Source organism: Danio aesculapii, chromosome 3 (genome assembly GCF_903798145.1).
Source record: "Danio aesculapii chromosome 3, fDanAes4.1, whole genome shotgun sequence".
Lineage (NCBI taxonomy): Eukaryota > Metazoa > Chordata > Actinopteri > Cypriniformes > Danionidae > Danio > Danio aesculapii.
In genome coordinates, this window is record NC_079437.1 from 21,223,971 (window position 1) to 21,237,271 (window position 13,301).

The 13,301-nt window shown below is 37.0% G+C and overlaps 1 protein-coding gene across 3 annotated transcripts in view; it reads left to right on the plus strand.

Annotated features, from left to right (window-relative positions):
• Window positions 1–353: 353 nt before the first annotated feature.
• Window positions 354–13,301, plus strand: part of arhgap27l (Rho GTPase activating protein 27, like) — a 45,325-nt gene continuing 32,377 nt past the window's right edge. The window contains exons 1-3 of one of the 3 annotated variants that reach the window (XM_056453363.1): window positions 355–642; window positions 5,526–5,636; window positions 10,577–11,492. In XM_056453363.1, the coding sequence (XP_056309338.1) occupies window positions 10,626–11,492 (867 nt within the window). In that variant the 5' untranslated portion in view covers window positions 355–642; window positions 5,526–5,636; window positions 10,577–10,625. Of the gene's footprint in view, window positions 643–5,525; window positions 5,637–10,576; window positions 11,493–13,301 lie in introns of all 3 variants that reach the window. The other 2 variants (XM_056453364.1, XM_056453362.1) reach the window with 2 other exon arrangements.

Consider the following 13,301-nt stretch of genomic DNA (forward strand, 5'->3'; position numbering starts at 1 on the left):
TCCTATCTGAGGGTTTGTTAATTGATTTCACCCACCAACTTTCCGGTGACCTGATTTGTGGAACACAATTTGAACCAAATGGTAACAATGCAGAACATTCGATTGTTGCACTTATTTGAGAAGGACCATCATCATTGGTGTTGTTTAATACAGCAATGCTTTATTGCTTTTGTGAAGTAACATTTGGTTAATAATTAAAGTTCTTTTAATCCTAATAAATCAGTTAAACCATACCTACACCTCTCTCTCTCTTTCTCTCTCTCTTCCTGTTGCTAACTGTCTCATGCTTCTGAAGCTGTGATGTGTGTGCTGGAACAGGAAATGAATGCAGACAGAGGAGGCAGGCAAGCTGAAACTGGCACAAAGCTGTAGCATGTATACACACCCACCCACATACACACACACACTGGCCCTGAGCAAGAGCTGTCAGAACTGGAACTTTGAGCTGTACTGTAGGTGGAATGTCAAAGTGCTTGTGCGAAAGTCTGAAAGCTGTATAAGGCATTAAGTAGCGTGAACTTCCATGAAAGGAAAAGAGATTTAAAGCAAACAAAAGGAGAAGGATCCTACGAATGTAACTTGGTCGAGAAGAGAAAGAATCAAAGGTGTTGAGAAGATGGTGTGGCAATCTCGCCTATGCAGGTAAACCTTTGAATACTTTGATTACTTTAGATGTTGGCAGGGTTTGTTTTGTCTTTAGGTACTTTGCATTTTATGTGCAGGTTTTTCCTAAAAATCTGTTCAAGATAAGTACAACATCTGCATTAGATTTTTCAGTCTTGTACCTACTTGTTGCAGTTTACAAAATGAGCTATTTGAGGTTGTGATGTGAGAACTGTTCCTGTTCTTGCTGTGCTCAGCTCTTCTGTTGTTTTATGAGCTCAAATCTGTTTTATTGGTTGAAGTTTTGTTTTGAATCAGTGTCACATGTCAAGCTGACTCTTGAAAATCAGTCTTTGGTTCTCATTATTACCGTCTCAGATATGAAGCTTCGACCGCTCAGTAGAGTCTGTTAAGAAAAAGACGAAGAATCTATCTGTATGCGTGCATGCAAAATTCATTTGCAGCGTTTACGATTAAGGTATTCCCTGTGAGAGGACATTTTAGCTGTGTGTAGACTTCAAAAAGAGTCAGAGCACTCTTTCTGCATTCCTGAGGTGACTGGGCTGCTGGGTCTGGGTGTGGAGGAAAGCTGGATCACCGCAGAGCTGGTGCAGCCATGCCTGGCATTCAGAAGACCATCTTAATTCTGCCTTCTGCATCTGCATACATTGGAATAATCCTTCAGACTTTCTGAGGCCACTGTTATTAGTTCACATAGTATTGAAAATTCTGTCCTTAATTACTCAGCCTCATGTCATTCCTACCTGAGACTTCATTCATCATCGGAATACAAATTAAAATATTTTAGATAAAATCCGAGAGCTCCCTCATCCTCCATTGACAACAGCCCTGAGGGATTCAGTCCAGAGTACAGAAAAGGAGCCAAAAACATTGTCAAAACATTCCATGTGACTTCAGCAGTTTAACTGTAATCATATGAAGCTTCATAAACACTTTTGTGTGCCAAAGGAATTGTACAAATGACTTTGTCACCCTATGTCTTCCTTGTCAGGTCAGTGTACGCGTTTACTTTAGGATTTATTACACTTGTGTGTTGCACTGCTGACCCTAATGACAATACATCATAATGCCCATAGTAAACGTGCACCGTGACCTGATGAGGCAGAAAAAAATATAGTCAAGCAAGTCATATTTACAGTTGGTTTTGTTCACAAAAGTGTTCTTGGAGCTTCGTACGATTACAGTTGAAACAATGAAGTCACATGGAATGTTTTTGACAAACAGTGAGGATCAGGGAGCACTCAGAAGTCATGTAGAATATCCTAATTTATGTTGTAAACATGAATGAAGGTCTCAGGAATCACATGAGGGTAATTAATAACAGAATTAAAATTACTGGGTGAACTAACCCTTTAAAATCATACTAGTAGCAATCATTTGCACATATGGGGTTCGCTAAATGTTAACTTTTGAAAAGAAAGATTCATTTATTTGTTCTCCCTGTATGATTCTCGTTCATTCAGGGAACACAGAAGGTGAATTCAGATAGTTCTTTTCCATGAAAATAATAGCGATTTATACCATCAAATCTCAAAGTTGCATCGTAAAAGATTGTGAGGTTAAACCAAATGATAACTCTGCACAACGAAGATGGTAAATGCTGAAAATCATCACATTTTATTTATATCACAATTCATGCACACTCAAAACTATTTTTTTGTTGTTGCTTTTTCAAACTACTTATTTAAAATTAGGGATGTCTTAATCAGGTTTTTTTTTTTGCCTCCGAGTCATTTGATTTTGAATATCTACTGATACCGAAACCTGATCCGGTACTTCTATAATACATAAAAAAAAGGATAAAGATGAGCAAAGAAACAGATCCAGGATGTTTCTTATTTTTTTATTTAATAGGCAGGCAATCCCAAGTTTACATATCTCACAGTTTGCTATGGCAACGTTGTCGTCATCAACTTTATAATACCTCCAGACCACAGACATACTCGTGCTTTCCGCTTCAAGTTGCTTCAGTGTTCTACTTTGCCCGCGTTTAACCGATAGCATCTATGCAACAAAGTGATGTCATGCCGCATACGTTGCTGTTTCTGTGTGAAGTCAAGAAAGAGGTCTAGCTCTGTGCCCCACTGCATACCTATAGATGTGTTAGAAAATAAAGAGAATATATATATATATATGTATGTATGTATGTATGTATATATATTTGACTCCTGATCGGGAAGTAATGTCCGATTCCAAACGAGTCTGAAACCATTTGATCGGGCCTGGACATCCTTGTTTAAAATGAACTGAAACAACACAATTCGTGAGATTTCGTTGGGACAACTTAATTGATTTATGTTCAATCAAATTAAATTTGTAAAATTTAATAAGTTAACTTAATTCTTTCAAGTTATCCCAACACAAATCAATTGTCTGGTACCCAGCATTTATTACACACTTTAAAAAATTTTTTGGCAATTTTTTTCAAACTACTTATTTAAAATGAGCTGAAACAGCACAAATCTTGTTTTTTTGGGGGGAACAGCTTAATTATTTTATGTTTAATCTACTTAAATCTGTAAAAACTAATAAATTTAAATCATTCATGTTGCCCCAACACAAATTGATAGTGTGAAACCCAGCATTATTTTACAGTGCAGTGCAGGCTTGAGACCATTGCAGTGCGGCCTGGTCCATGTTTGAGTGCGTGTGTGCCCAAATTAAAACGAGCAATAACAAGCAAGGGTGTTTATCACACCAAATACATACACAATCTCTGGCACACTCTCGCTTTAAAAGGAAGGGGAGTGGAGGCCAACAGCTTTTAATACTTATTTTTGGTTCTTAAAGTTTTATGTTCCATAATGAAAGACACACAAAGACTATTCAAAAGCTAAAAGAGAATGTTGAAGACCACAGGCTCACTAAATGCAACAGAAGATAATATGAAGTGTTAGGATAGCCCTGAATTTAATTCTGAAAATGTCCGGTTGCTGCAGGGTGACTGAACACATCACACAGAAACTCCCCCCCCCCCCTCCCCCCCCCCCCAAACTATGAACATCCTGTGTAAGAACCAGACAGCACAGCAAGGTCAAAGCAAGCCAGGCAACAGAAAAAACAAGGAGTTTCCGTGTTTAAACAGTGTCTAAATGGGAACAGCCTCCTCCAATTGTTCTACCCGAACAGCCATTTTCAGCTGAAAGAACACCCCCCCCCCCCACCCCACCCCCCGAATACAGATTTCAAGCGGATTTCTTTTTGAACAGCCCCAACATGATGAATCATGCATTGGCTTTTCTATCAGTTCAACTCCTAGCACAGACGTTGTCAAACAGGTTCCAGCTCTCCCCCTGTTGAAAACACACCAAGTATCAGTCAGAGATTAATGTTGGCATGGTTGCATGTCATTATGGAGAAGATATATTTTCAGAATCAAATATAAAGCAATGCTTGTAGCTCTACTGGAATGGTGCATTGTGCTTCTTTGTAGGCCTTGTCTGAGACCCCCTGGTTTATGACGTTCGAAGGTGATCTGCCCTTATGTTTAGTTCTCTGTTTGTGGACGGATGCCTCTGTTTGTCTACAAACTGTCTTGGAAGGCTTTTCAAATGTACAAGGGTGGCATTCTTCATCTTGTCTGTCTCTCAGGAGACGTGTCTTGACTTGTTTAAATACTGCAGCTGATGTTGTTTTGGCACGAGGCTGATAAAGTCTTCAGCAGATTACAAAGAGTTTTCTCCTTTTTAGATATAGCTACGGAAATACATTTGCCTTATTTTTAGTTGTAAGAAATTCTAGTTTTAAATTCTAGTTTCTAGAATCTGGACAAGATGGTTTTACATATAGTACTTCTCAAAACTACTGAGTCTAATGTCAGCTGGTTCTGTCTGTCACTCACTCACTCTCTCACTCACTCCCAGCATAAATAGACATCAGGTTTAACAAGAAATTCTGGAGATACACCCTTTTACACTTTGCTTTAAATATTTTTATGTTAACTAATTGCACAAAAGCAAATGCATAAACTGTTTTTCTTTTTTCAGTCACATTGGTTTAATGGTTTTAATCCAAGCTTGTTCAAACTCCACATCATTTGTCAACACATCAGCACTTCTGAGACTAGTTACTACTAGACACATGCTTTGTTACGTTCATACAAGTAATTTTGCACAATTATCTGTTGTTTTCTGCACCATCAGTTGTTTAATCATGTCGAGTTACACCAACATATCACACTATACAAAATACTGTCTTGTGGTGCCATCGCATGGGCTATAAAGTCACTTTCCAAAACCTTTTCATTTAATGTTCCTCGCCAGTGGAATGATCTTCCCATTCCCACTCGGACTGCGGATAATGGTAGAAATGGTTAAATGGTAGAACTTTTCATAAACTTCCAAGCATATTTCCTAATTTTATTAGTCTTTATTTCCAATAAATGTGTACTCAATTGATGAATTGTACAAGTAAATTTTGGATTTCACTTATAGTAAAGCATTAGATCAGGGGTGCCCAAACCTTTTCGTATGAAGGGCCAAAAACCACACATCATTGAGAACCGTGGGCCGAAGATAAATATACCAAACTGAATTGCATTAAATTTGTCATCTTTAATTTCATAATTATTCCTAATATTTCAAAATAAATAAAATATTACTTTAAATGGTATTAACTAATGCAGTATAACTTTTTAAATGATAACTTATTGCAATAAAAACAGAACCAATCACATTTATAAAACAGTGGAGTTCAATGCTGAATACACTAGTCAAGCAGAATCTGCCTTTGCCTTGAACTGCTCAGTAAAATCACTGCATTGTCAGGTGACAGTCTGTACATTTAAACAAAAATCTGATCAATTTACACCATTTAATTGAAACATTTAATTTCAGTTAGCTTACATTAAATTTGAATTGACAATCTGGAAATCATCCCTATTATTCTCTATCTGTTCTTAGACGCTGATGGCGGGCCAAATCAAAGGTTACCATGGGCCAACTTTGCCCACCGGGCCCTAGTTTGGGCATTTCTGCATTAGATCAACCAGTGATCAATCAGTATTCTTGGAGGTACTGTACAATTCATGAATATTTAGTTGTCAAGACAGAAGACAACTTTAGAAGTGTAACAAAAACAGAGATAGAAGAGGCCAAGTACTGTATGTTGACACATCTCTAATGAAATAAGGGCCACTATTGTGGACCGTGTTTTCAGTCATAACTTTTCAACAACAGAGGATCAAATGCGGCAGCTGATACTGGGAAAATAATGTATTCAATCAAATAAACATTTTGTTAGCAGAACTCATATTTTATACAAAATGTGCACTGTACTGTAATACAATGTACACTCTCACAAATAAAGGTATGAGAGTTGTCAGTGGGGCAGAATCTTTTCAAGAGCTACGTATTTGTACCTAAAGAATCCACAGTGGTTCCTCAAAGGTAAATATCAGTATACCCCAAATGCAACTAAAATGTACCTTTGATGTACCAATGTCAACTCTTTAGGTACAAACATGTAGCTTTTGAAAAGGTACTACCCAAATGACAGCTCTCGTGCCTTTATTTCTGAGAGTGTACACACTGTAATCATTTACTTGGTAGTACAACATACATACTCTCTCTCTCTCTCTCTCTCTCTCTCTCTCTCTCTCTCTCTCTCTCTCTCTCTCTCTCTCTCTCTCTCTCTCTCTCTCTCTCTCTCTCTCTCTCTCTCTCTCTCTCTCTCTCTCTCTCTCTCTCTCTCTCTCGCCCACACACAGCCATAAATAGCACTATTTTAACTATCTTAACTACTCATCAAAACTGTAGCCCAAGTTTACACCAGGAAATAGGCTACTAGTAAAAACAATCTTATGATAGCAATGCATTTTGACTTATCTTGTGTGTACACAGTGAATTTGCAATTCTGTTTACACTAATGTTGACAGATGCAGGCTCTTTAAGATAATCTGTTGTGTGGTATTGTTTGTACACACTGTTTTGAGAAATGCAAACCCGCAGAGAAAAACAGTAAGTGAATGCACATACTGTAATGTGGAATTGGAAAACATATTTTACAAATGATTTAATGTGGAGATATTTTTTTGTTTGAATGCTGCTTATCTGTTGATGTCCCCAAGCTCATGTAAGTTGGGAATCATCATTCTGGTTAGACATTAAAGACCTACTGTACATATAAGACCCTTGGAGAATTGTTTGATTGAGGAAGCGAGCTTGCTTTGATTTGCGACATGCTTCAAACAGCCACAACACATCGGATGTTTAAAACATGGCACAATGAGACTTGACATCTTAGCTTCTGACAAAGCCCCGAATTGTCAGCCAAGCATTTACTTAAATCACAAAATATCCATAACTAGGAACACGCGCATCTTAAATCAGTAGAAAGCACATTTTTGTTGCTAACAATGCATTATGTATTCCTCTTTCTCACACACACTTTGTATTAGATACTTAAGAGGAAGGAAGTATTTCAAAACAAGCCATTGCCAAAATCTATATTTTATCAAAAGATCATGTGACATAGTGGTCATTAGATACAGAGGGGAAAATAAGCATTGAACAAGTCATGTTTGTTTCTAGAAGAACTGTTGACATGGAATTGAACCAGATTTTAGTAAAAACCTAAACAATACAAACATAAAAATTGAACAAAACAAACAAAAAAACATGAAAAAAATTGTTATGTGTAATAACAATCAAATGACACAAGGAGAAAGTGCTGAACTACTGAAACGTATTTAATACTTTTATATAAAAGGCTTTTTTGGTGATGGAAGCTTAAAGACGCCTTAAATGGAAAATAAAGTCACATGCATTTCTCATGTGTGATTTTTTTTTTTATTTTATTTTATTTATTTTTATTTTTTCCTTTTCACAGACCTGCACAGAGTATAAAAATGTTGATGGTTCTGTGAGACTCGTCTATCAAATCTGACCTTATTTTGTATTCTATATTGGATTCAAGTCAAGTGAATGGCTGGGCCATTCTACAGCTTGATTTTCTTTCTCTGAAAGCATTTGAGATTTTCCTTGGCTGTGTTTTGGATCCTTGTCTTGCACTGTAAAACCTAACAGTGAAAATCACCAAATCAAATAAGTTAGTTTAATTTATAATTAAAAAAAAGTTACTTCGACTTAATGAAAAAGAGTTATGGTAACTCATAAACTGATTATATTAAGCAGAACTCAAACCTAATGAGTTATAAATTAATTAATGTGTTAATGTAATGTTAACTTAACTCTAGAAGCAATACCAAACCATTTGAGTAGCTTTATAGTTGTTTAGACTTTTTAACTGAACTCATACCGAGTTGATAACTGAACTTTAAATTTTAAATTACTACTAGATATTAGTCTAAATATTTGAGGATATCAATACAAATAATATGTGTATATGACTCAGTATATATACAGTTGAAGTCAGAATTATTAGCCCCCCTTTGAATTAGTTTTTCATTTTTAAATGTTTCCCAAATGATGTTTATCAGAGCAAGGAAATTTTCACAGTATGTCTGATAATTTTTTTTCTTCTGGAGAAAGTCTTATTTGTTTTATTTTGGCTAGAATAAAAGCAGTTTTAAAAACCATTTTAAGGTAAAAATTATTAGCCCCTTTAAGCATTTTTTTTTATTCGATAAACTACAGAACAAACCATCGTTCTACAATGACTTGCCTAATTATCCTAACTTGCCTAGTTAACCTAATTAACCTAGTTAAGCCTTTAATTCTCACTTTAATTTGTAAAGAAGTGTCTTGAAAAATATCTTGTAAAATATCATTTACTGTTTTTGTTTGTTGTTTGCTTTATAGAGCATTTATAGATTTATAGAGCACATTTAAAAACAACAGATGTTGACCAAAGTGCTTTACAAAAAGACCAGCTTACAAAATCTATTCTTATATATAAAAATAAGACAAAAAGCAAGAGACAGAAGATGATTTTTTTAAATGAGACTTAAAATCACCAAGGGAAGAACACGACCTAATAAGGCAGACCATTCCACAGACGGGGGGCTGTGGCAGAAAAAGCCCTGTCACCTCTTGATTTCAACAGTGTTTTGGGGACAACTAGCTGAAACTTGTTTTCTGACCTGATTGGCCTCAGTGAAGTATGCCAGTGAAGAAGCTCACCAATGTAAATAGGTACCAGACCATTGAAACTTAAAAAAAAAAAAAAAACAAGTAGCAATAACTTGTATTGAATCCTAAATTGGACTGGGAGCCAGTGAAGAGATGATAAAACTGGTGAGATACTAGAATTTTTTTTGTCCCAGTTAAAAGCCAAGCAGCTGCATTTTGAACCAGCTGCAGGCATGCAATTGAAGCCTGTGAAACTCCTGAGTGCAAAGAGTTGCAGTAGTCCAATCTGGACATAATAAAAACATTGATGATGGTTTCCAACTCTTTTAGAAGACAGAATAGGCTTCAACATGGCAATGTTCCTTAATTGATAGAAACCACTTTTGACAACTGAATAATGAAACGGGGGGCTAATAATGAAAACTTATATACAGTATATAAGTTTACAGTACTCAAACCATTTTGTGTCAAAACTTAAATGTTTGCCCCAATTGATTTCCTCAAACAGTTTGTGCTAACTTATCGGGTTTTACAGTGTGCTGAAATGTCCCCTCTGGTTTCATCTTCATCATCCTGGTAATGTAGATGTTGGACTGAAGCAGCTAATATTAATTTACAATGATGAAGGGAAGAGAGTTGCTGAAGAACTACTGAAAGATTTTAGCTGCTGTCTGGGCTTTCACTGGCTTTCTGCACCTCCCTTTCTTCATGTGTTCAATACTTTTCCCTGTGTCATTTTATTTTATTACACAAAATCTAATTTGTAATGTAATTAGTTTAGTTTTCTTTGCAAATATAGATTTCTTTAGTTGTTACTAACACCCAGTGTAAATTCAAAGTCAACAGCAGCTTTAAAAATGTGTTTTCTGAGAAAAATAGTGACGGCTTCAATACTTATTTTCCCCGCTGTAAATACAAACTGCAGCAATGCACTATTTGCACTGTAGGATTGTAAAAATGCCTCACCTCTCCAATGCTTTTGTAATCAGACCAATCAGTGTTCCTTAATTTCAACTATAAACAGCATTTCCTTTGCCTATGCCTTGACATCTCAGATGATTTTCTACGTAGTTTGTTCATAACGGTATCTAAATAGCACTTTAATTGCTCACACCATGCTGTTATCGGTCCATCGTATTACAGTCAACTTCCTTTCCATCTCAGGCAGAAGTCAAACCACACAACTGATTAACAAGAGATAGAGGACGCTTGGTAAACATTAAACAACTGTTGTTGCGTCAAGGGTGAATCTCTTTAAAGTATGTAGAGTACTAAGTAAATAGAGAAAGTGTTAATCAATATTAGCTAATATATAAATGTCTGATTGGTTTAGACTTAAATTCAGTGAAAATCTTCCATTTATCCTGAACATTATAAACACTACAACTTCACAAAAAGGGTCGTTTTATCTTATTTGAACAACAGTGAAGGTCACGCTAGATTGGTTGCTTCAGGTCATTGATCAGAACTAGACATTTTACCTCAGTTATTCGTCCATATCACTGCACTGCATCACAGTTGCCTGCCTTAAATTCTCTAAGGTTAAACATAAGATGTTGACAAAAGGTGTAGGTTTGGCATCTCCACTGTTAGCTTAAAATGACCTAGAGCTTGTGGTATGTAGTTCTGTGATGTAATGTGCTTTTACTGAGGAATGCATTGCAAAATGGACAGTGACGAATCATAGAAGCAGATAAAACATTGTGGAAGGAGTAGTATCTTACTGTCATAAAATCAGGAGCGTTGGGCAACATCTGAACAGCTGGAGCAGTGGAAAGTTCAGCCAAAGTGCTGTTGTTATTGCATTTATAAAGCAGGTGTTCTTTGGTCATGACTCAGATGTAAAAGCAACAAATGAACAATAATCTGTGTCTTCTGCTCAATTGCTTTTTATAATCCTCTCTTGTGTTTTCTACCCACAGGAGGGCCTTTCCTGAGTCTTGATTACAGTTTGATTCCCTCAAGGGTTGAATGGGTGAGCCGGGCAAGATGACATCCGTACACACTCTTGGCCTGGTATTGGTGGAGTTTGAATATGAATATGAGGGCCGCGACGGCCACATGGTGTGCATTAAACCCAACGAGCGCTACGTCCTCCTGGCCAAAACAAATGATCACTGGTGGCATGTTTGCAAAGATGAACGAGCCAAGCCATTTTATATCCCTGCGAAATATGTAAAAGAGCTTCCGCCCAACATTCCTTCACCGCTAGACTACAGAGAGCCTCCAGGTCCTGATGTGAAGCCTGTGGTGCCTGACCTAACAGAGACCCGCAAAGCAGATGAGGTGACAATTAGACTTCGCTCCAAAGGGAACTACCACAAGACAGAAAACCGCATGTCAACGTTTGGAGTTCCTTTGGATCTACACGAGCCCCCTTCTTACAAACACGGCGGACCTTCAGATTCTCTCATCTCCCTGAGCTCGGTATCTGCTTCAGATTCATCGAAGCAGAAGAAGAGAATGAGTCATGCTCCTAATCTGCTCTTCGGCTCTCATAGTAGTCTACCAACTGAAATGGTGCCTGATAAGTTTAGAGTGCCCAGTTTCAGCCCAGCCGATCCTCTACATAGACCTATCCCTGCCAAACCTGTGGAGATCCCCATCATCAAGAACCTAAACGAGACCAAGCCCCACCGGAAGTCTCCTGAGTTGGAGTCCCCGATAGAGCCTGAAAGTGAAAGTTCCAGTTCAGAACCAATGCCGTCACCAGATTCTGAGAATATTTATGAATCCATATCGGACCTGAATATAGATCTCTCATCACTTACTGACAAAGAACCAGCTGGATTGCCAGACGCTCAGACCACTAAATCATCCTCACCTCCATCAATAAAGGTAAGGTTTTATCTAGTGTTTTGTTTCCAGAAATGAAAATTCTTTATTAATTTTTCACCCTCATGTTGTTCCAAACCCCTGAGGCCTTTGTTCATCTTCGGAACACAAATTAAGATATTTTAGATAAAATTTGACATCAGTTTAGAGACGTTCAAAGTCCAGAATAGGAACCAAAAATATAAGGAACCTAAAATAGAGGTTAAGTGCGCTGACATATAGCACCATGTTGCCTCCCAGTCCAATTTCGAATTCAATACAAGATATTGTTATTTGTTTTTAAAGGTTTGAATGGTCTGGCACCTACTTATATTAGTGAGCTTCTTTACTGGCACATTTCATTGAGGCCAATCAGGTCAGAAAAACAGTTTCAGCTAGTTGTTCCCAAATCTTGGTTAAAATCAAGAGGTGACAGGGCTTTTTCTGTCACAACCCCTTGTTTTTGGAATAGTCTGCCTTTACATATCAGGTCATGCTCTTCCCTTGGTGCTTTTAAGTCTCATTTAAAAATTCACCTTCTGTCTCTTGCTTTTTGATTGCAATTAATTAATTTTAATCTGTTTTACATATTTTGTGTATAGTTTTTTATGTTGGTCATTTTGTAAAGCACTTTGGTCAACATCTGTTGTTTTAAAATGTGTTCTATAAATAAAGGAAACAAACAAATACCATGGTGCTCACAGCGACCTGAGTTCGATTCCCAACTTGAGGTCCTTTGCCGACCCTTCCCCTCTCTCTGCTCCCAATACTTTCCTGTCTGTAACTTCCACTATCATATCTAAATTTAAGGTAAAAAACCCTAAAAAATTGTCATAAAATGTGTGTATATATATATATATGTATATGTATATGTATATATATATATATATATATATATATATATATATATATATATATATATATATATATATATATATATATATATATATATATAAACAGTTAATGTGACTTCAGTTGTTCAGCTGTATTACACAAACACTTTTTGAACACTTTAGTTCACCAAAAAACTCCCACGTCAGATCGCAAGGATGCACATTTACTACAGGCAGTACAACATATTGCCATTAGAGTGTGGATTCTATTTTAAAGGGCTCTCTCCCTGTGCCCTAATCCCTTTGGAGGGTCCCTCTAAATGGGATTAGAGCATAGGGATGAGCCCTTTCAATTTGAGTGCAGTTTGTAACACCAAACAGTTTCCCTTCTCAAAGAATCATTTCCATTATTGTCCATCAGTTGTATTTCTCAAACTTCTTCATTCAAGAGAGCCCATTATAGTGGTCAATTTTGATCACTACATTTTGGAATGACACTTCAACATGGCAGCCATGAGTTTTTAATTCCAAAGTGCCCTTCCAAGTGTTAAAGTGCACCGAGAGTCAGCAGTGCAACAAGAAAGCATCACATTTCCAGTAGTAAACGCACACCCAGATCTGAACAAAGTTGTTTTTGCATTCTTTTAGCACACAAAAGTGTTCTTGGAGCTTTGTATGATTATAGTTGAACAACTGAAGTCACATGGAATGTTTTAACAATTTTTAAAGTTCCTTTTCTGGACTTTGAATGTCTTAGAACCCTCACTGTCAATGAAGAATGAGCTCTTGGATTAATTTTACAAACAAATCAGCAATGATCAAATGAGATTGATTTAAGCTTCCAATAAATATACAGATATCGCCCTACTACCTTATCTTCATTTTGGAAGGATCCCTCCTTCCACCCCACCTGACCTCGAACCCCCTTATATGCTTATTGACCAGGCGGGAGCCCTGGGCTCAATTATCTCAGAGCTTAGGGTTTTCTCCTGGGACAGCT